The sequence below is a fragment of the Labrus bergylta genome, chromosome 5, assembly GCF_963930695.1.
Source record: "Labrus bergylta chromosome 5, fLabBer1.1, whole genome shotgun sequence".
In the NCBI taxonomy this organism is placed as follows: Eukaryota; Metazoa; Chordata; class Actinopteri; order Labriformes; family Labridae; genus Labrus; species Labrus bergylta.
Genome location: NC_089199.1, coordinates 26,298,741 through 26,323,297, shown reverse-complemented (window position 1 = coordinate 26,323,297; position 24,557 = coordinate 26,298,741). Strand labels below are relative to the sequence as shown.

The 24,557-nt window shown below is 40.0% G+C and overlaps 1 protein-coding gene across 13 annotated transcripts in view; it reads left to right on the top strand.

Moving 5' to 3' along the window:
- LOC109983148 (band 4.1-like protein 1) overlaps positions 1 to 24,557 on the top strand; it is a 96,351-nt gene that overhangs the window by 49,248 nt on the left and 22,546 nt on the right. For 8 of the 13 annotated variants that reach the window (XM_065955325.1, XM_020632694.3, XM_020632692.3 and 5 more), the window contains exons 2-11: positions 2,613 to 2,751; positions 4,991 to 5,158; positions 13,353 to 13,460; positions 19,006 to 19,048; positions 19,261 to 19,336; positions 19,718 to 19,936; positions 20,233 to 20,320; positions 20,431 to 20,583; positions 21,780 to 21,877; positions 22,409 to 22,584. In XM_065955325.1, the coding sequence (XP_065811397.1) occupies positions 2,713 to 2,751; positions 4,991 to 5,158; positions 13,353 to 13,460; positions 19,006 to 19,048; positions 19,261 to 19,336; positions 19,718 to 19,936; positions 20,233 to 20,320; positions 20,431 to 20,583; positions 21,780 to 21,877; positions 22,409 to 22,584 (1,168 nt within the window). In that variant the 5' untranslated portion in view covers positions 2,613 to 2,712. The remainder of the gene's footprint in view (positions 1 to 2,612; positions 2,752 to 4,990; positions 5,159 to 13,352; positions 13,461 to 19,005; positions 19,049 to 19,260; positions 19,337 to 19,717; positions 19,937 to 20,232; positions 20,321 to 20,430; positions 20,584 to 21,779; positions 21,878 to 22,408; positions 22,585 to 24,557) is intronic. The other 5 variants (XM_065955323.1, XM_020632693.3, XM_020632705.3 and 2 more) reach the window with 2 other exon arrangements.

Below are 24,557 nucleotides of genomic sequence, written 5' to 3'. Positions count from 1 at the left end.
GTATTGTCTGGAGAGCTCTATAATACACAGGCATTATTCGTATATGCTGTGCTGAGCAGATCCCGCTGAGGATATGTTCCACATTATGCACCTTGTCCTTCTTTTTATATGAGGTCAAAGACGAACATGATCCAGGGTCATAAGCACCTTTTTCATCTGCTGGAAAAAAAAACCACACACACACAAATATATATATGAAATCAATCTGTAGCAAGCGGACAAAAATTGACAATTTCATCTCCGCAGTCGGCTGTTAAATGTTAACTATTGTTTGGATTCAGTCTTCAGAATCACATAGTTCGTGTTCAATCATTACTTTCTCCTGACATTGACCAACTATCCAAGGAGGAATTCATTGCATGTTGGGCTTAGAGGCCCATTTCATTCTTAGATATATAGATACTTTATTAATCATTTGCAGGAAATGACACCATCAAAGCAGCTGCAATATCCGATAAGACACAACATACAAACTGGACAAATATCATTGAGGCGCATATAAAGAAGACTTTAAAAATACATATGAATACACACAACTGTCCTTCAGAGGTGTATTCATTGGGCTTTATTCCTCATTACACGGTCTAAGTTACAGTTAAGAGTTAAGAGAAAGGACTTACTGTGATCAGCCAGTGGAGAACGAGCTCTGTTAGCTCACGTCCAGCTTGTGTAGTGGGTGTGCAGGTTAAAGACTAAAATGTAATTCAGACAATGGGAATTACATTTTTGCACCACTCACAGAAATATAACCATCCCACATTGGCTTATGTTATGTCAAATTGTAATGAACAAAATGAACAAGGACACAGTTATCTTAGCTGATAAAAGGATACAATAGCTAGCCAGCCTGTTTTCAAAGAAACACAGTCCATGTTCCAAAAACTAACACATTGTATCCTGTTTGTTTAATCCCTTCAAATGCAGAGGTCAAAGGTCTTTTTGTCATTGTGAGGTTGCCAGGCAAAGGGAATGATTGCTCTTGGCAAGACGTTCGACCCTGATGTATGTTCCTTCATGTCTTCTCACTGTAGCCTCAGACTTACAAGATACACAACTTTAAATTGAACTCCTTAATCTTGACATTTTACCCTCAGAAAAAAAAACAGCAGGTTTAATTAATTTAGCACAAATCAATTTAAAAAAAAGCTTTAAAGCTCCAGTGAGGAACTTTCTGTTTGTGTTGATTTTGTTGCCCCCTTGTGGACATTGCAGTATATCATTTATATTTTCTGATCTTGTTCTTTACATGCAATAGTAGTGTTTTCTGACAAAAAGTCTCATCCTGCTTTATTATTTAAAAGTCAAATGTATATTGACTTTAATAATAAAGTAAACATTTGTTGTGTAAATGTTAAAATAGGCGGTTTCTTCAGAGTACCTTTATCATCAATCAATAACTTGCTGTCACCCACCTCATGGCATCAGTTACAGGCATTAAAAATCACACTACTAAAATAGCTGGACTTGTCAGTGATGGTCTTGTTTGCTTTTGTAGTTCATAAAGAGACATCACTTGAACTACAGCCGGTTTCTCCTCACAGGGGAATTTACTCAAAATAAATCGAAGAGAAGGAATGAAGAATCCCCCTTAAACCTGTCTCGATATTGAAAAGTCTCAATAAAATGTCCTCAAATACTTGAACATCCTTTTTTTTGTGAGCCTCTGTTTATACAGTAGGCTGAAAGTACACACTCTAAACGGACACACTTGACTGCGCTTCTTCACTTCAGCTGTTGTTATTGTTCAGTCCACCCACACCCCAAAAAAAAAACCTGCCACAGAAGGCAACAAATTCCAAATGATTTCCAGAAAAATGTGGGGGAAAAAAACAAAAACTAAATGATGCAGAAGTTTATATAAAAGTCTGTGGAGGGGCTGAACAGAAAAGAAAAACACCTTCAAGAATGAGGATAGATAAATAAAGTAGCTGTTGAACTCTATACAGTGTGCCTCTGTGTGGGTCCAAGTTATATGTTTCTTTATAAGACATATGAAACACAGCCATGGCATAGGCTCTCATATTACCTGTCCATGTTCTGTATTTTAGGCAGGTACAGTAATGAAGCAATACACGAGCTGTACAAGCATTCATATCCACTCTTGGATGACTGATTGCACTCTTATCAGTTATTTGATTTAAACCCTTTGTGACTGCAGGTGTGCATCGTCGATAGCTAAGTGCTGGCGCGAGCGCTCATTTCTTAATTCCAAAATTCTTTTTTTTTTTTGTCCTCTCAGTGCTAAAGCTCGTCTTGCTTAAATAGATGATCATTATCTGGCTCAGTGAGGGATTTTATAATTAAAGAAAATGTCCTTGACTGCAAGGTGGATTGTGTCTGTGGAAAATGTGTTGTATCGAGAAGCCACAGCTTTCAGAATTTATAATGAAGGTTCTATCCTGGCGCTTGTGCCTTTATTGTTTTGGGGGGGTGAGCGCGTTCGTGTTCTGAATTTTACTCAGCCTAAAGTTGAAGCACCTGCTGTCATCTGGGCTCTTTTGACTCTGGAAGAGAGCATGCATTAATGCGTTTGACATGGTATTTGGTAGAGAAGGCGGCACTCAGCTGAGACCTCAGATGATACATTTTGCTTTGTTCTTGTCCCTTCATAGGTTGGCGTTACTTTGCTGAAGCATCAGAGGCAGGCACTTGAGTCCGAGGTGAAGAAATAAGGAGAGGAGTCTTCCGAGACAGCAGGGGGCAGCAGCAGGCATGCAGGACTCCGCCTCGGAAAGCAAGATGGCCAAACAGGTAAACGAGTTCCTATAAGCTATACTAGTGGGTACTCCATCCAAACAGCTAACAAAGCTTACCTTACTTTAATTAGCTTCAACTTTAGCCTCAATCTATTCCACTAACACGACTCAGCCGTGGCTAGTCAAAACTAACTCCAGTCAGACTTTAATTATCATCATGTGTGCTCTGTGAGGGATGTATAAGAAGCCCAGAACAGTTAATTGTTGAAAAGACAATAATGTGTAAAAAAAAAAATGAGAGCCCTCTTTTGTGGCCAAACAACAGGTGTGATTAGAGCTGTATGAGGAATACAGAAGTTTGAAAAAGGGAAACACTGTTTTCATGAACAAATCAAAGGAGATGACGTGGTAAAAATTGCAGACAGATTAAATATGTAAGCCAAAGAAGCCTTTTCATTGTTTAATTGAGTTATTTGTGTTTTATTAATAAACATTCAGATAACTAGAAAATGCAAGATCATGGCTAAATCAAATCAGTAAGCTACATGATATCAGATCAATGTTTAAAATGATAGTTTAGACTATTTAACGAGCGCTGTCTTGACTTCAAGGCTTTTAGTGTCAATTGACCCAATTTGGTGAAGTGTGTGTGAAGCCCCTATGACCTACTTACCCACTAACCCTGTCCTACATTCATGTTTCATTTTCCAAGTCAGCTGTAGCTCTTAACAGCCAAAAACAGGAAAAGACAGGTCAAAATAAAGTATAGAATCTTTCTTTCAGAGTGGTACATTTCCTGCAATATAATTTGAAATGTGTTTGTTCAAACGATTAGGCAGCAAATCAAGGACAGACACCTCTGAAGCTGGTGGGGGTCCTCCGCCTGAAGTCCTCACTCCTCCTGAAGAGTGTGAAAGCTCTCTGCAGGAGCAAAGAGCTTTTCACACTCTTCACTGACGAGGTCATTAATGAAAGCACACGCCATAGTTGGTCGGAAAGATTGTGCTCCTTTGATTAACTGCTTATATAGTCCAACCCTACACCTTTGTCTACTAACCTGATGGACTCTGGCCTTTATTCTCTTTTCTACACACATTCAATGAGTGACCAGCCTTGAACGCAAATTAAAAAAAAAGGATATTTGTAAACTTTAACCCAGTGCTTTTTTAATGTTTGTTACGTTCAACTTTGTAATGTTCAATGTTGTTATTCCATGTCTGACTTGTGCTTTATGAATAAAATGTAACTTATTGGGTGATTGTTATTCCAGAGGATTTCTAGGGACATTAAAAGAGATGAGACATGATGACGTGTTTAATTTTTTTGATATTGTCTTTGAAACTAAAGTAAAACCCTGCATTCATTATTGGTTGCATTGTGACCAAAAGGGCACACATGATGTTTTACAATCTATGTTCCTAACCCAGTCACACTGTTGTAAAAATATCCAAAAGTTGAGCCTAATTGAATATGTAAGCGAGCGTAACAAAACGCCCGGCTGAACCTTCTTTTGATGAGCCGGTTTCAACCCGTTGGACTTTTTCTGACACACAGTAAGATAGGTGGACAGTTATCCTGCCCTGGAGCAGGCTAGCTCTGATTACGAAGTTACCGTGGTTACTGCGCTCATACGGGCCACACTGATGAAATGGAGTTCTCACTAAAATGAGCGAGTTGTATTTTCTTGGATTGCAGACCAGGCTTCTCACTTTGTCTATGATTCCTCTTCTGGGTGTGCTATTTCTGTAAAACTAAACAGTGTTTTCTTTCTTTATTTACTTGCAAGTTATCCCAGTTTTCACTGCATTTGAGTGATCAAGTATTGTTTTATTTTATTTCAGGGCTAACATAGACGTTTCTAATGTTCTTTCAATGAACCACACGTCTAACTTTCACACTGATTTGTCTCTATGTTTGCCAAACAGTGTATGTGTCGTTGTCAAGTCTGTTTCCAGCCTTTGAGCCAAATGTGTGAAGCTTTCTGCTCTGACAAAAACTGTCAGTATCCTAATAAGCCGACATAAGGAACTTACATCTTCCTTTTATAAAGTAGTTGGCGGCTACGCTATTAAAGAGCCCTCCCTTGTTTAAATGCGTGCACACTGACTAAAATGCAAACAAAGCCTCCATGCTGACTCTAAATCATGACCTGAGGCCTTTACATTGAAATGACTTTTAAGGATGTTTACTAAAAACTGACACAGTGATAAACACATGAAATGTTCCTCCTGAAAAAAGATGACAGATCATTTGTATCACTAGTAACCTTCTTTTTTTTATATTTTTATGTTAAGGAGCAGAACTCCAAGAACCTGGATGAACATAGAGAAACAGATGACATGTCTGAGAGGACGTCCCCGAACAAAAACCTCAAATCTCCACAGAGAGGCTCCAAACGATTTAAAACCGCTCCTTTCAAGGTGACCCTGCTGGACACCGCTGAGTATGAAGGAGAAATCGAGGTATGTCTAATGGGACACAATTTGTCTGTAACATATTGTTCTGGAGTAAGCCAGAGGATGCTTTGAGCAAACCATTAGAAAAGCAATGTTCTTTTTGGCTTTGTTGTTGGTCTTTTCTTGCAGGCAGTGTTGCACTGTGCTGCGCAGATACTGGAAGCACGAGGAGTAAACAGGCAAAGAGAATAAAAGAGAGGATGCCGTGCTGAGAGCTCACTAGGAGGGCGAAGCAAAAGCAATGTTACACATTTCTGTACTACACTCAATGGCACAAATAAAGGCCCAATATGAAAGCCTTCATTCCCCCAAGAAATCTGTCGTCATTACTCCAGTAGTGTGAAAAAGGAAAATTCCCTCATGGTGGTAAAAGCAACTGTAGACATGCAAAAGTGAGGAAGAAGAGATAGATGTGTGTCCCTTGCCTTTCACTGAAAGAAGCTGGAGGCATGCATAAGAGAAGACAGAAGAGCTTGATGTCAGTACCCTGCACCAGAGAAATGCAATGAGACAAACTGTCTTTTCAATGTTTCTGGTCATTAGGAGCTAGTTTTAGTCTACTAGCTGACAAAAGCAGGTAACACTATTAAAGCACAAGACACCTACAACCTAATTAAAGGAGCAATATGTATCTTTGACACCTAGCGTTTAAAATGGCTACTGCAGTCCAGATTCAAAACATTTGAGAGAGCTGTCTCCTGAGTCGAGGCAAATGTAAGTTGCCATGTAGCGGACAGTAATCATCGTTCTTGAAACTTTTTTGCGCTCTAAACTCTTTCTTTTCAAAAGCATCTCTAATATTTATCCTAGTTTTACCACGTTTCTGGTCGTGGAGCTTATTAAAAAATGCAAAGGCTTTTTACTGACAGAAGCAGTTATATCTGAACCAGTATTCTTGCCGGCTTTAATTGCTGCAACACCTGCTGGTTTTGCTGTCCATAACAGCCGTGTGGTGGTGCCATAAAACCACCTCCTACTCTGGTCAAAACAAAAACAAACCATGAACCAGAAGTAGGACATGCCAGCTGCTGCTGTTAACAGAGAAGCCAGCACTTCAACATAACACGTTTCCTCATGCAGTAAGGTCATTTTATGATTAAATCAGTAGATATCGTACGTATGTTGGACCTTTAACAACTTTGCAAACAGAAAGTTCCTCTCAGCATCACAAGCTGTTATGCTATCATTGCTATTCAATTTGTTGCGGCATTGTAGTGGGAGGAATTTACGAACATGACAATCTAAGAGCACTGACCTCTGCAAAGTCCAACAGTCAATTTTCAATTATATGCAAATCAAATCACTACATCTGGAAATAGCTCCATACTGTAAGAATTATTCTAGTTATGTGTTGGATCCATCATTTCCTCTGTCCCTGAGTGGAACTCAGACCTGCTTCAAAGTTTTATAGTTTCTTCCGTAGTCCATACTTCACTCGTTCACTAACTTAAATAACATTTGGGCCAGTTTTATTTCCTATAATCTTGATGTTTTAAGCTTTTTCTTTTCACAGCTAAACATAGGATTCCCCTCATCCAGAATCTTTCCAGACTCTCAAATGTAGATTTAGATGTTTGTTAGGTCTGGTGCCACTGCCTCTGTGCCTCAGCTGACACTGAGTTGAATCAGGCTTCTGTCAAGGCCACTTGATAGCAGCCAGCCTGTGTCATAGCTCAGCACCCTGCTACTGCATTTATTCAGCAAGAAATGTGTTTGATGTAGCATGGACTGTGACTGGAGATGTATACTTAACATTTTTTTTTGGAGTGCGTGGCTAAACATTTACAGGTGACCACTATGGGAATCAGGCAGATGACATGTCCCAGCTTTATATATTGCTTTTAAAGTGCACAGCAACCTGTGGGTTCAGAGTTTGACACTCTGTATTTAGTCATTCTGTCACCCTAATTAGATGTGTTTTGATACACAGTAGCAGGTGATTTGTCCGACCTTGGCTTGCAAGTACACTGCAGGTCACTTAAAGATAAACAAAGCAAGTTGCAGCGCTTGTTTGAATGGACATCAGGACATCCTGTTGGTGATGTCTTCGTCCATTAAACTTTGTACATTAACCCAGGTCAAATCACAGACTCTCAGTCTACAATGCTGGTATTCAAATTCTACAAACAAGACAATACATTTTGGTTACTGAACCTTCGTGGTGCTGTGGGATTTTCTAACCTCAAGCAAGGGGGGGGGGGTCTTACCCCCTAAAACATACACATAAATTCTTTCATTTGACACATTATTTTTAAGACACTTGGAAGAACATTTGAAAACGTCACCGAAGCAGTAGCTCAGCAATCACCCATTTTGAATCACTTTTATAACTACATATTTATTTAGAGATTGTTCATGCCTAACGTTACATCTGCTCACTTGTCTTCAGGGCGGAAGGCTTAACATTGCAATGCATGATGGATACAAACTTCTGATGATGTGATCTTACTACCATGTGAAGCAAATAATGCTTCTATTTTCTCAAATATAATTGAATTGTGTAACTAATTGCATTTAATTTTCAAACAAGCCTCGCCGTGTTGAATAGGCACGCTGCCTCTGCTTCGGAACAAGCTCGCTAACTGGCTTTTTGAAAATCTATAGTTATTACATGGTTGCAAGCCAGGTGCAGCCAAGGAGAAAATAGAGGAGCAATGTTATTATCAGCCAGCCCTTAGGATACTTTTGCTCAAGTGCTTGAAACTTTGTGTGTGTGTGAGAGTGCATGTGTGTGTGTGTGTTCTAGTATTGGGGGAAGGGCGCTTTTTTGTAGTGTGTGTGAGGTAAGAATATCAGGAATGCTATGCTTGCACTAACCTCTCCCTCAGCACTATGACAACATTCGGAAATACCTTGCAGCTTTTCCGCAACACGACAATAGTTAGCATAATGTTTATGAAAGCTTTTGTGTCTGAAGTGCTCTTCTCAAATATTCACCTGCCCTTGCAGCACTGCCAATCATAACCAGAGAAAGATGTACAAAGCAGCATTCTTGTCAGCCCATGTTTTATTTAGAGTGTGTTCAGCTTCAGACCTCCAGGTCATGGACAAATCTTGCACTCAGTTTCTGTCTTTAATTGCCGGGGTGTGGAACATCGTGCATTCCATATCAAAACTCACTCTTTGCTTCCAGGAGTTCCTCATAACATCATTGTGATAAAGCAGGCCACGCTTTGGGGGCGCATTCATTGGTAAATTAAGTCTCCTGTCATGGATGTGTGGCTAATTCTCCCAGAAAAAAGAAGACAAGGCACCTCTCCTATCCATTCTCCCCATCTGCTCTCTTGGTGTAACCTGGCTGACTTTGCATGGTCAAGCCTTTGCTTTACCGATATGGATATATGCTGCTTAGTTTTCTTTTCACATTGCAAAGACACTTTGGTGTCCACACATGTTGCAGTGCTTATATCTATGTTGTACGGTCTAAATGTAATTGTTCCAGAGCAGGGAGCTAAATGACTGGATGATTTCAGTCATGAATGAATAAGACTTCACATGGTGAATTGTTTCCTGCTGCTTAGTTCACTACATACACGTGCTTTACACTGACAGTTTAATGTTAATGTTAGGGACCTACTAACTGACTTCCCAAGTGTTGTTCCAACATCCTTTCACCCATAATAAGGCAAAAGTGAAATACAATTTCAAATCCTAGCCTTGAGATATAAGGAAACAAGGCAATTGAATTGAGGTAAAATACTGCATCTGTTTCCCTGGCAACAGCTCGCCAGGGAAACAGGGATGAGACGCCTATTGTGTGAGAGTAACACACTGATGTGTGTTTCCTTGTTTGGTTTACCAATTATGTCTGTTTTAAATATTGAACAGTAATAATGATCTGATAAATTACACATTTTGCAACAATAGTTTTTTCAAGGATAAGTGGTAATAGATTCTCCACAGTTGTTTTTTTTTCTTTTAACAAAAATGAGGTAAATTGTTGTAGGTAAAAAGGACGACCTTTTCCTAACTGTGCATTTAGATTAACATTTCTTGTGAGGGGACAGATTCTCATTCAGTGATGTTTATAATAACTTAAAAGGGATTCTGTTGCTTTTTTCCGTACACATGCGCTCTTCCATGTTTTCAGACGTCAGGAGGAGAGTGACATTTTACCACAGCTCATAAAACAACCTTACCTACAGCACACATTACCATCCACACATTGTGCATCCCGTGTGATCAGCACCACGATATCAGAATAAAACAGAACAAATTAAATGACAAGGACTGCTTCGTTAGATCAACTATATTAATCAAAGAGAAAGATGGAACCTCCCAAACATCACACAAATCCCGCATCCCCCCCCCCCCCCCTTTTTTTTAAAGTGTATGTTTTAGGCTTTTCATGCCTTTATTGTCGAGATATGACAGTGGATAAAGTCCGAAATCGGAGAGAGAGAGAGTGTGGAATGTCATGCAAGAAAGGAGCCACAGGTTGGATTCAAACCTGGGCTGTCCGCTTGGAGGACTACAGCCTCTCTACATGGGGTGCACGCACTAACCACTAGGGTACCAGTGCCCCGCAAATTCCCTTTTAAGCATCTATTAAGGACTGGAGTATTAAATCAGAATTAATCTTGTTTCAGCACAGGCAGGCAACTGTCTGGCCAATCAAGTTTCATTCTTCTAGCTTCCAGTTGTGTGTCTTAAACAGTGAGCAACCATGGCAACTAATGTCAAGAGTTTTTTATTATATACTATGATGTATAAAACCTGAGGAAGAATGGAATATGAGAGGGACTACAGTTTATTGTTAGATCTAAGCCTGGGCATTTACAATTCTTTTGAGTACTCTCATAACTTCATGTAGTCCCTGAGGGAAATTCTGGTTTACACTACGTTATTGAGAGACATGCTTCTCACACACACACACACACACCTGAAATACACACATGGACAGGACCTGTGGACATATGTCAGAATGGATATGCTATACAGGGGCGTGCCAGAGCAGTCTGGGGTCCGCTGCCTTGCTTAAGGGCACCTCTGCAGTACTCTCCAGCTATCAGACAAACTTCCATTTTGGTCTACACCGGGACTTGAACCAGCGACCCAGTTCCCAGCCCAAGTCCCTACAGACTGAGCTACTGCCACCGTAATTGAAGCATTTCTCCAGTTATTAGTCATTTTATCCCCTCCTCCCTCTTATAGTGATACCTCAACTTTGAGCTTCACATTTGAAAGTCATTTTTCTCCTCCCATGCTGTGTGCGGTGCTGTATCGTTTACTGAAATTCAACGCAGATTATATTCACGATTTCTCAGATTTCCTTGCTCGTGATGTGTTATATATGACAATTTATCTCAATTGTTGGTGATTTTAATATTCACGTGTGTTGTGAATCAAAACCTGTGGTCAATCAAGGACTTCTTGAATCTTATTGACTCTTGTAATCTCACTCAGTCGGTGACTGGCCTGACACATGAAAAAGAGTCACACACTGGACCTTGAACTATCTAATGGCTTATGTGTGTGTATCTCTGAAATCTGTGGTGCATTCATTTCGGATCGTTTCCCTTTTTACAGTTTATGGTGATTTGGTTTCAGCACGCCGTCTGCATGCAGTTAACGCTTTAACTGCTTCCCAATTTTCACTCATGTTTAAAGACTCGGTGCTCACGGCGGTGGCTGATGACTGTAGTCCCGTGGCTGATAAGCTCACAGCCATGTTTAATTCCCCTTGTACTGGTATCCTGGACTCTGTCGCCCACTTTTAGGACTACACACTCTAAACCTCAGTCTGGGCCATAGTTTCCTTTGAAATTCTGTGGGACTGTCTGGTTATCAGAGAGCAGTTGAACATTTTAAATTAGAGTATTTGTATAACCTTGTCTCCATGAACAGTCACAGGCCTCATGTACTTTTCAATGTTTTTAACTCTCTCATAAATCCATGTGACTATGCTTGTATTGTGCCCTCAGCTGAACTTTGTGATGACTTTCAAAAACATTTTGTTGACAAAATATCTGCTCTAAGGTCTCCACCCTCCACAGGATCCTTCTGTTACTTCCACATGCCCTGCTGTCTTCGAGCAATTTGAGCCTAGATCTTTGTCTTTATTGTCTTATACAGTTCATCATTTGTGGGCCACTAGCAGCCCTCAGAATCACCAATTGAAAAGTGTTGTTCAAGCAATTGGAGTGTTTTTAAAAATCCCTCTCTATGGTGAGGGTATGTACCAGCTGATGTTATGCAAAATACACTTTACCATGGATTTCTAACACTTATGTGTCCCTAGCCTGTCTATAATAAAACCATTAAAAGAAAAGTCCACCCTCTCCATCTTTTGCCTGCTCCACTTTTCAGAAAATGTGTGCTCAAACAGGCCATTTAGAGATTTTTTCCCTTCATGACATCACAAAGGGCAGTAACCCCTCCCCCAGGTGGGTGACACTCCCAAAGAGGGGCTTATAGGCATACAGGATAAGAATGGATTTTTTAGCAAGAAACTTCACAGACATGTTTTGGGGCAGCTCTCAGACGTATTTAAACTTGTTGAACAGGAGTATAATATGTGACCTTTAAGCATGCTTTAGTTCAGCCTCTGATTAAAAACATAACTTGGAACCTTCTGGCCTGATAAACTTTAAGCCAATTTCTAAGCTGCCCTTTTTTTATCTAAAGTCATAGAGAGAGTGGTTTTCTCACAGCCAAGGGAAAACCTAGAGTATCATGAGGCCCATTAAAAAGTTTCAGTCGGGTTTTAAATCATGCCATTGCCGAGGCACTAAAACAGCTCTGCTGGGAGTGTACAATGACCTCCTCCTTTCTGTTGATTCTGGGGACTTTTAGTGATGTTAGACCTGACCGCTGGATCACAGGATCCTTCTACCAAGCTAATAATTGTTTGGGCATTAAAAGGCACTGACGTCTCCTACTCATACCAAACGCTGCAGGGTGTCTGCTAACTGGACAAAAGAAACATGACAGGATTACACCCACTTTTGCCTCTCTTCATTGGCTTCCTGTCTGCTGCAGGGTTGCTTTTAAGATTGAATGGATTTTTTTCAAGGTTTTAAATGGATAAGCACCCTCTTAAGTTGTTGATCTCTTGCACTTCAGTAAGACCACTTTGGTCAACAAACCAACTACTCTTGAGATCAAAACTTAAAAACAGAGAGGGTGGAGCCTTTGCAGTGGCTGCACCTAAAGTTTGGAAAATAACATAATAGAAAAAAACGTAGTTTGATTTTTTTCGGGAATCAAAAATATGTCACAATTTAAAGAACTTAAAAAATTGCATAAAAACTCTTGTATGCTGTCTTACTTACAATAATACATTTATTGGCAATGAGGTAAATTACAAGTTAAACAGTTTGCACAAGTTTTGGAATTTTTATGGAGAGAGCAACGTATTTATTTACGACTGAAAGTACTACCATTGGGTGGTTGAAAACAAGTCCCACCTCTGATTTGATTAAATATTTAATAACAATAATAACTGCTTTTTGTAGAAGAGTCTGAAGAAGAGTCTTGAAATACATTTTTTTTAATGAATTGGCTATACAAGAATTGATTGATTTATTGATTAGGCAAATACCCAATCATAGATTTGGATTTTGGGGTGGCAACTGGGGTGGCCAATCAGATTTGAATGGGGGCCCATGCCAACCCTGGCCACACTTCCTGTCACGCCCTGCCAGAGGATTTATTATCAACATTACTGACTTTTCCCAATTTAAAGCCACAGCAGCATTTATGAATCAAGGCTCCCTCAGATGTTACCATGTTAACCTAAATGCAGAAAAATGGTGAAGAAATGTGTAACTGCTTTAATTTATATTTTGTATAAACAAATTGCATCCACTCAATATACAAAGAATGTACTGAACAATACTAAATGCTGTCTCAGCCTTCTACAGCACACATAGCAGAAGGGTTTATTTGTGCATTATTTGTCCACACATAGACTCTGCCTTGAATGTGAAATATGAATTTGTCATTTGAATGAGAAATGAAATGTTCCTGAAAGGCTCACCTTGACCTCTGTCAACAGTTGTGTTGTTTTATTGTGCCACAAACTAGAGAATAACGAAGCCATATTTACAACAACTGTGTAATGAGGTCAGTTTACATGTGTTTCCCAATGCTGCTGTTTAGCAGCAGTAAACTTTAGAATTCTGAAATCTAGAAGGAAAAAACTTCCCCTCTATTGTTTTTCTAACGTTTTAACGTATTTGTTATATGTGTGTCTCAGCAGAAACATTCCAAAGGACAGACCCTAATGGACACGGTGTGTGAGCACCTCAACTTGCTGGAGAAGGATTACTTTGGTTTGACCTTTGCCGACACAGACAACCAGAAGGTCAGTGAATTGTTTGCCACATAGAACTCCTGGGACATATCTGTGCATAAACATGTTGCTCACTGAACAATCTGTATTCCTCTCACTTGTTGGCTGGGTCTCTCTCGGTGATATGCTATCCATCATCATTCAGCGATGAATGAAAAATGTCTAGGTCTGGGCAAAAGGCAAATTGAAATCTTGAAAGATGAAAAACTGTCTCATCAACTGTTTGCAAAAGGTATAAAAAGGAATTACAGTCAGGATCAACAGTTGATTAGAAAAATTGAAAGAAATAATAAGAAAAGTTTAGTTGGAATTCATAGAGGACAGAGGAAAAACAGAACTTCAACCAAACTAAAAATAACATCCAACTATGACATCAGAATGATGCTTATACATTCACAAAATGAGTCCATTCCAATTAAGTTTTTTTTAGAGCTAATTAAAATGAATATTCCATCCTATTACTTTTTACATTAAGCCAAATATAATCATAAAACACCAGCCAAATGTTGGTTTGTTTACAAAGCACAGAGTTGACAATTATAGAAGGAGTCCGTCTAATACAACAAAATCTTCGTAATACCGGCATGTATCCATCAGGTTTTTTTTCGTCCGAAATTGACACGTTAAAAAAATAAATACAATCTCATGTTATGCCAATCATGTTTGCACACTGTTTCTGTATTGTCCCTACCTCAGACATACTGCCAGCCGCTGTTCAGGATCGATTGCTTCGAGGAAATTGGGGGTGTTCTTTTTAAAGTTTGGTTCCAGCGTATCAAACTGGACCACTGATATCCTGAAATACACCTGGAAGCAACCGGGTTAATTCTCAATAGGAAAAATGTTCTTTTATTAACAGGTGTCAACTCTCTTCACTCTTGTTTTCAGGAGTGGACGGACGTGTTTTTTTTAAATTAAGTGAAAGAACCACTAAATAATCTTAACTGCTTGATCGAGTGGCATGATGATTTCGACATATTTTGTCTCATACTGTGAGCTTTAGCAATTAATAGAAAACTCAGTGTGCAAGGTGTCTGTGTGTAACGTTTTCTTTTTTCGGATTATGGATCCAAAAATGCATCCGGTGTGCAAAGCCAAAGTCAGAAAATTGCCGTCTTTTTAATCCTAAATTTGATCCAATATCCAAAGGGAATGTCCAGCTTCATTGGTACCCATGGTTTTGTGCTGCTTAATGTAATTGAGCTGCATTGTATGACACTTTTTAAAATTGATTTCACAACTAAAGTACCCTTCAAACTAGCCTTGTGGCTAAATGTGCTATATTGACAGTAATGTCAATAAAATGCGCACTCTCTGAGAGTTAAGTGAATAATACAGAGCGGGATCAAACTCACAAGTAAAGCAGAAAACTTTCTGTGGAATCAATAGATTTCACTTGGGGAGCTGTGAAAGCATGAAAAGACATGTTTGATCCAAAAAGTAAGCTGAATGTGAATCAGTAGAACATCTTTATTGTTCATATGAAAATACATATTGATTAGAACATCTTTTTTTAAAACTTCAGAAACAATGTGTCTTTAAAGACAAATGAGCCTCAGGCATGAAATGCTTATTATTTTACTCTTATTTTTTTCTGTTCACAGAGCAGTAGGAAAAAATAATTAGATCTTCGTAGGATGAATGGAACGTGCTCTGAGAGTTTAATCTGCTCTTACCCACCTGTGAATGTTGATGACTTGTGATTGATCTCAAATTGGATGCACATGCCATGCAAAAGAATATTTGCATATGGAATCAACCCAATTAACCCATATAAAAGCTGCGTGAAAACCCAAGCCAACACGCCAGGGCCCCTGCATGAACACTGTTTTTTTTGGTCTATAAATAGTGTACACACAACTTTTTGAATCTTGTCAGTTTATGGTTGTAAGCCTCCTCCAACTTTGTGTCAGGGGTTTGCAAGTGGTAGTGAAATGGAAGTAGTGGTAACCATGACCTGTTGAATGAAAAGGTTTATTTATTTTGATCCAGAAAAAAACGAACTGTTTGTTGGGCCCCTTTGTAAATGGTCAGTGGACTTGTGCTTGTATTGTACGAGCCATTCATAGCCAACCAGGTACTGATAACAGAGGTTGCTATGTAAAGTGACCATCAGTAGTAACTAATCAAATTCATACACATTCATACACCGCCGCCGAAGCAGAGGGAAGCAACCCGGGGTTAAGTGTCTTGCCCATGTGGCAGCAGGATCTGGGAATCGAACCCCCAATCTTTGGCAAGACAACCGACACTACCAACTGAGCCACAGCCCCCACAGCTGCCCCTTCCAGGCAGGGAGTCACTGCATTCAAGATGTTAATTTGACATTGATTGAATGACATTGTCTCCTAAAGAGGAAGGGGAAGCGATTTGCTGAAGCTGCCTTTGTGAGCTCAGTCGATTGCCACAGTAGCACTTTCTAGTCCAGCCATTGAATAATGTGCTTTCTTGCTTTTTTTTTAATCTTGTTTTAAAGGTGAACAGCACAAAGGCCAAGTTGGCTTTAGCGTGTATTGACTTACTTGTAACCTTTGCTACTGCAATTTTGATAGAGCAAAGGATAAATATGCAAGAAAATGATAAATGCTATAAAGGTTCTATAATTGTCATGTGTATAATTGAATGCACACATTATTCATGATACTGATGAGTCTTGTTGCCCATTTGAACTACTTTATATTGAATAAATTATTATAAATAAGAACACTTTAAAAGTTCCTCCATATCAGAGAGCGATGTCTCAAAAGATGTGAATAATAATCAGATATACTTTGAATCTTTGCTTCTCTGGATCTGTTCTCTGAGGTTTGATTATACTGCCTTCTGATAAATGTGTACATACATTAAACTCCAATCAGCCCCGGTATCAATTTGACATTTCAAGTATAGAAGCTCCCACTATGTTTGCACTTATGGTTGTTGATTATTTAGGATGCATAGACCTGGCTTATTATCATATAATCAAGTGATTGTCACTGACGTGATGGGCTCTTCTTGTCAGCTCTAGCGTCAGTTGTTGGTTTTTTGGTTTTCATTGATGTAAGTTTCCCTCAGGGCAGTGACAACACTACAGGATACAGAGGCCTCTCGTGCCTTTGAAGATAGAGAATAAATGAAAAGCCAAAGTCCCCTTTACCATCTGGAGCATATCCTCTGTCACCATTAGGGCTTGTGAGGGGTTTGTCAGCTCACATTTTGTGACTTGATTCATGTCTGATGACTGACGGTGGGGTTTCAGCATGATATCGGCCCATACAGACAGGTTGTTGAAGAGGAACACTGCTGTGAAGTTCAAATATATTCCACCGTCTGAGCGTAGGTGACACTGATATTGATGTAAGATATGGCTACATCTATGTGACAGGCTCATCAAAGACAGGCTTATCAGAGCGCAGCTTGAGTGTACTGTCTGGGGGTCAGCACTGATTGGTAGACCAAACAGGTCTGAAAATTGAAATGTCATTTCAGATGCCCTTTCTCTGTCTCAGTTTGCAAACAAGGGTTTAATCTCCGCCCTTCAGGAGAACATTATTCCTTGTGTCGCAAAAGCTAGAGTAAAGCCTTGAACAGTCAGTGATTAAAAGTTCTTCCTGCTTTTCCACAGGGGAACGCAAAGAAGCAGAATGTTTTTCTTATTGAGTGGTCTTTGGCCTTGGCTGATATAAGACGGGTTCAGTGGGACGATAAATGCATGCGTCTCATCAAAGTCTTTATCATCCTGATTAAAAAGTGGTCAGGTATGTGTATTTGTGCCAGTATTGGAAGTGTATCTGGGGACGTTAATCACATTGCCAGAGATGCTTGCTGTTTTTTTCCCACTATTGCTGCACTAATGTGCTCTACTCTGATGTGATACCAGCTTCCAAAACGCATTTATTAGAAGCTAAATTACTAAAATATTCAAAAGGACTGTACAAACTCGGCACAGATCGGACCGCATCCGTGACCTAATGATCAAGGAATCATTGATATTTTCCAGTTTTATTGACCCGTTGGACTTCAATGTCAGGCGTGCTGGCAGCATTTTCTGGTGCACCATTTTGGTCAAGGCCAAAATATATCTACAACTGTTAGATGAAAAAATGACATGAAAAGAAAACCTTGGTTCCAAAATGATGAAGCCTTCTGACTTTTGGGATTAAAAATGTTTACTTCCACAATGTGTTTATTGCGAAAGCTCATACTGCGATAACTATTAAGTCGCGATTAATTGCAATGCCCTATTAAGAACCTCCTTCTTTGTATGTCTAATGTCTAAAGGTTTGGGGGCATTAACTGAGTTAGCGTTTCAGAAAATGTGGAAAGGTGTGGTTGTGTAGACCCTGGACAGCCCATCAGTAAACTTCATTCATTCGTCAGTTGATTTTGTTTCAATGAAAATATGTTTAAAACATTTAGTATACATTTTTAATATTTGCTTTTTGCACAAGCAGTTTCAAAAAGCAGTTTTTACAGCAGAAGTTGCCATGTTTACAGCTTGGGACCAAAAAAAACGAAATAGGTCTGATTAGTTATTGTCATCACAGGCACACAAGACTCTGTTTTGATTATATGAACCATACGTGTTATTCAATGTTAGGTGTCAAGAGGCTTAAAACCCTCCTCAGCGCTCAGCCTGTCGTTAAGTTGACAGGAAGTTAGGATGAGACAGCATTTCCAGCATTGGCGGCTGCTGCTGATGAGCCTCCTGAGCCCCCTGCCGTAAAAGATGGCTGACGTCACTCAGGCTTCATCCATTAGATATTTACAATCTATGTTTTTGCAGTTGATGTTGGATATGTAAATAACGTTGATGAAGACAGCGTGTGTATGGTTTAATACAGTTTATGACACTTTGTAAATCGTGGTATGTAAAATAGATGCTTTTATAACTGTCTTTTATAGTTATAAAACTTTTTAAATGATATTCAAAGTGTGCCACTTTTAAAAAAAGGCATATTTTGGGTTTAGAGCTCCTCAATACCAGCATAGAATAATGTCCTATTTAGAAAAAAGACTGAAATAAAGTTAACAGGCTGAAATTTACGAGTCCTCCAACAAAGTTTCTGTGAGGGTTTTGACCTCTTTACTTATAATCCTGTCACTTGTACTGCAATACAACCAATACAAAGTGGTAGAGATAGGGAGTTAGTTAGCAGTGGGACACATTTGATGCAGAGTGTCCATTGGATACCATAGCATCATGCACTGCTGTCTGTACAGCGTGATATTAAGTGTTTTTGCTACAAGTAAGTCAGTGTACACAGCACCAATGATGAGATGCTCCATCTACCAAATGAGAAATGGTGCCCCTACAGGCAAAGTGGTTCACTGCACAGCAGGATGTGATTAGATCAGATAAGCAGTGATGAAACAACACAGTAAAGAAACAGATGCTTGAACAAATTCTGCTCTCTGCACATTGAAATGGCTCAGCAGCGGAGGGCTACGTTTCCATATGGTGAAGGTTTGCAACACTGACAAAACAATGATGGCAATTAAAGCGAAATGTGACACGGGATGTGTGTTAGCCACGTATCAAGGCTGCCCTGTGTGAATTCTGCCTTCTGTCTTTCAGAACTGGTTGGACCCCTCCAAGGAAATCAAAAAGCAGATGCGCAGTAAGTGTGTTTTCTAAACAGCTGTGATTATGAAGATTTAAATGTTCTCAAATTAAGTAATCATATAACTAGATTTGTTTGCAAATGGAACTGATGTAAAGTTTTGTGTAAGTCTGTTTAAACAATTCCATCGCTGCTCTGTAATTGCCATTCTGCAAACGTATTCTTCAATGACTGTTAACCGTCTAGCTCTTGATTTACTTTCTCCTCAGACTCTCCGTGGAACTTTGCCTTTGCTGTCAAGTTCTACCCTCCAGACCCCTCCCAGCTCACTGAGGATATTACCAGGTAGAACACATCTCAAACTTACACACTCTTTTAAATGTTCTCCGTGAATAAATTGACTTGACACTGTTACAAATCTCCTCCGGCTGTGCTGTCAGACGCTCTTAAGTGTTAATCAGAGGAGCAATTGCTTTCATATGTCAGTCTTGCCTTTTTTCTCTCCTAAATAGGTGTGTTTACATAAAAGTGTTGTAACATTTTACATGGCATATTTGCCCCAGTGTCAAAGAAACCCAAATCCCTCACTCTTTTGCGAGGATTACACCTGGAATGCTACTAACTGCCCTGGATTAACTACGCTGAATACTTGTTGGAGCTTGCCTTGGCTCGGGCTCGTTTGACTGCCAACACTCTTCTCTCCTCCCCTTTTGTCTCAACTGACAGATACTACCTGTGTCTGCAGCTGAGGGATGACATGCTGTCAGGTCGACTGCCGTGCTCGTTTGTCACTCATGCCCTCCTGGGCTCCTACACAGTTCAAGCCGAGCTGGGAGACTACGACCTGGACGACCATGGCTCTGACTACGTCAGCGATTTCCGCTTTGCCCCCAATCAGACTCGTGAGCTGGAGGAGAGAGTGATGGAGCTCCATCGAAACTACAAGTACAGCACAATGTTGAATTACATTTTTCGTCTGTAGACAAATCTCTAGGGACGATCAGCTGCCCAGTCTTCTGTTGTGTCAAAACACTCCATCATGCATATGGCTGATAAATGCCATCACCATCTGTCATTGAAATGTACACGGTGTAGCTCTTGCCAGTGTGAGAGCACTTACTTACATGTGGCAAAACTTTGGCAAATAATATTACCAATTTAATTAAGCTACCACTGTGCAAGATGAAAGGTTAATTATTTTAAAAGTCCTGTTGATGTTTGTAACATTATTGTGCCCACAGGGGTATGACTCCGGCAGATGCTGAAATTAACTTCTTGGAGAATGCAAAGAAATTGTCCATGTATGGTGTGGACCTGCATCACGCTAAGGTTGGCTATATCCAAAGATATTTTATTTAGTGAGATAGTTTTTGCAGATGCACATAGTAATGCTCCCCACTTATGTCTCGCACCTTTACTGTTCCTTTTGTTTGCTGTAGGATTCTGAAGGGATCGAAATCATGTTGGGTGTCTGTGCAAACGGCCTGCTGATTTACCGTGACAGGCTGAGGATTAACCGCTTTGCCTGGCCAAAGATCCTCAAGATCTCCTATAAGAGGAGCAACTTCTACATCAAGATACGACCTGGAGAGGTATGCAGTTTGGAAAAGAATAACTAATTTAATGTGGGCTAGTCATGGTTACCGCTTCTAAACATTTTAAAAAGATTTGATATAAGGACATTGTCAAGTGTGAGACATCCTAATGACGTCATGGTGGTGTCATCAGGGTTTTTGGGGGCTTTGGTATGGATGATTCAAAACTAACACAGAACTGTTCAGAGTTTGAAAATAGTGAGTGTAGAAATTGAAGGGATTTGTCTAAGACAATTGAAACATTGTAGGATCCCATTTTTTGGTTTCAAACCCATACTGAGAAAACTTTTGACGTATCAGTTTTTGCAATAAAAAATAATATGTTCAATAATCAGAAATGATTTTCATTTTTGGACAAAGCCAGGAAAGTTGATCCCCCCGTTTCTAGTCTAAACCAGGATAAAGTGTCTCCTTACTACTGCTCCAGCACATTTTGAGCATACAGATGTGACGTGTAAAGTATCAATCTTTTCATCAAATCCTCCTTTAATTCTTTTCAGTTTCAATGGCTGATGTTTTGACACAGCTGTAACTGTTGAAAGCCACAACAGACACAAGTGTGTGGTCAGCTGTGCAAAACCCAAGACTGTAAAAATCCTTTGCGATATACCTCCAGTTTTGCAGCTTTGCACAGTCAGCGTCTCTATTCCTGCCCTCCCCATTGTGCTGTGCAGTGCTGCAGCTTATCCCCCGTGCTGAGCCTCAGTGTGACAGGCTGTCTGGGCCAGACCCAGTCAAGTGACAGAGCCACACACTGAGTCTGTGGTTGAGCAAAAGAAAGAGCCTCTTTAACAGAGTTGCTGCAGCTGCAACCTCAGCCCGAATAGAGCAGTAAAGAGTTTAAATATAGAGCCATGCAATAGTTTCTCCTATTTCCCCCCAGTGTCTTAATATTTGAAGTAATCCTTCGCCTGCCTTGATCTGCTTCTTCTTGTCTAGTCAGCAGAATCCGCTTTGTAATTGTTTTTGTTTTAGCTGTGTTCACGCCAGCAGAAAGGAAATACTGTTTGTTTGTTCTAGTTCAGCGTTCATTCAAGTATGAGATGAAGTATATTTTCTGATTTTTTATAATACATGTTAGGTTACATTAATATTGAGTAAAATGAGACGTACTGAGGCAGCCGTCACATAAACAGTGTCTCTCTCCTGAACTTTTTCTGCACATGTTTCTCTCCTTTTCTCTTCTCCTCCAGTATGAGCAGTTTGAAAGTACAATCGGTTTTAAGCTTCCTAACCACAGAGCTGCCAAGAAGCTATGGAAGGTCTGCATTGAGCATCACACATTCTTCCGGTAAGAATTGATCTGGTCTCACTGTTGGAAGGTTCCTGTACTCAAGTCAATTGAGGCGAACAAAACATAACCAGCTGTGCAGCTTTATCAGGAGCAACTCATTTTACTGTGTGCATAAGAGACTATCAGCTCATAAAGCTTTCATGGCCCCCTGAGCTTTCCTGGTGACCTTGTGATGAATACTTGTTCAGAAGTGTGCAGGAGTTCTCAGAAAACCATTCACACATGTTAGGAATAAATACAAAAGGCAATGACATTAGTTGATCCTTACTTTGTGTCCAATAAAGATTTACCTTCAGCATTAAAGGTCTAAAGATTTCAGAAAATCATAGCTGCTTTAAACCACTCAGGATATAATTTCTCTATTCTCCATGTTTTCACTGATTTAAATGGCGAAGGATAAAGTAGGAAATACACATGTCCACTTTCAGTGTAATACAATTCAAACTACTTTCAATTCATTTAATTATTAGTTTCTTTTTGTTACTTAAATAAGAGAAATTCAGTGAGTCCTTTCTGTTTGTATTGCAGGCTGGTGTCTCCAGAGCCTCCCCCTAAGGGCTTTCTGGTGATGGGCTCTAAGTTTCGATACAGCGGAAGGACACAGGCTCAGACCAGACAGGCCAGCGCCCTCATAGACCGGCCTGCTCCGCACTTTGAGCGTTCCACCAGCAAGAGGTACCTGCTGTCCAGGAGCTTGGATGGAGGTGAGAGCTGCCATAGATCCAGAATAAATCTGTTTGTGGGTTCTTGTTTTTGAGCCACTATTAAGGGGCCATTCAGATAGGACGTGGTGGCCGCTGCGCTCCACTCTCAAACGCATTCATTGTGTATGTGTTGTGGTTTGTCACTGTCTTCAGTCTTCATGCGGAGTTCAGCACATGTTTCACACCCACCCACACACTCTCTCACTCCGTATCACCTGCTTGGCCACAGTACCGACCCTCAGGTAGTATTACATAATACCAAAGTTATACTACCTAGTTACATCATTTAAAAAGTAAGTCATCTCTGTAAGGGACCAAAAATGAAAAACATTAGGTAACCATGGTGATGTGTGCATGCCTGCACACGAGGATAGGAATAGGTAAGTCAGTCAAAATAACTACAATGAACGTTGCATCCTTCATTGTTGTATTCATTTACTGCTTTGTCATTCCTCATATTTTGTCATCATTATGTATATGCTTTACGTGCTGTTACTTTCTCATATACACAATGCTTTAGCAGACACAGCCAGCTTTGTCATGAACGTTATCTCACATACTTGACTGTGCACGTGTTTTTGGAGGATACCTCTCGAGGGTGCTCCAAAAAGCCCAGGCCGTGTGCAACTCAAAGATGTGCGGGATGTAAACGTCAGACATGGCGACTCTTGAGGACGTAACCACAATGAAATAAGAACTGACAGCTCAGGCGTCTGATGACTGGTCAACAGATCATAATGTTGGCATTGTCCAAACTCTGTTTCTTTTCCTTTTTCTTAAGCATTTTTCCTGCCTCCAGCTCAGTCCTGGTTTTGTTACATTTTAGTTTTGCAGGTTTCATGATGATTACTTAAATGGACTTAATCTGTAGTACGCTTGTTTTACGGGTATGTTTGTCACTGTGCAGTTTCAAGAACACGTCACACAGATGTGGAAAATTGCAGACTTTATTTTAGCTCGTTTAGCTCGTCTCCAAATCTTTCTGCCATTGTCGCCCCTGTTGCTGTGTTGACTGTCACATCCACTCCCCTGCCTCCACACTAACCCCACAGTTCATGTGCACACTGCATCTTTTACGACCGTGTCATTTTCATTTTCAAGGACATGCACAGCCGACACGCCAAATAGAAGCAGGGGATGCGAGGCAGCCACCATGCGCACACTTAGGCATAGTTAAAAGCAAGTATATGTGTGGACTCACTTTAATTGAGCCCGTGGGGAGCAGGAAAGAATTAAACATCCAAAAAAATGACAACCCGCAAAAAAAGACATACCACATAAGAGACAATGTTTGAAGAAAATCTAGCCCAGGAACAGGGGAAGGAATAAAGTAAATTCACTGGGAAGGAGAGAGTTATCAAGCACAGATGAGACCAAACAGGCTGAGGTTAGAAACAATAAGGTCAAGGGCACACAGAAGGGGAAATTACAAAAAATCAGAAAGTTAGGCTTTATACACGAGGGAAAGATGAGTGACAAAAAGAAAAAGGAAACGTCACCAGAACATTAAAATGAATGATATTCACAAAAGGGATTACAGCATGACAAAGGGACATTACAGTGGTGGATGTATTGCCTCAGGTCACATGCAGAATTTCCTTACCTGAGTCCTGATAGTTGTCACTGCATCAATCGAATTTCATGTTGGCATCATGATCATTCTTTGCATGAATCGAGCATTTCTAATAATTTGTATTCTGTCAAGACAGAATTAAGCTACAGATGTTTGAGTTGAACCTTAGGGGGCTAAGTGTTGGTTGTCTTTCAACACATATCCGATGTGTCCTTGGGTAAGACCCTTAACCCTAAGTTGCTCCCGCTGCTTTTGGCGGCGGCATATGAATTTGTATGAATGGATTAGTTAATATACTGATGGACATTTTACATGGCAGCCTCTGCCATCAGAGTGTGAATGGGTAGGTGTGATATTGGGGTGTTAAAAAAAAAAAGTTTGATTAGTCAGAAGACTAGAA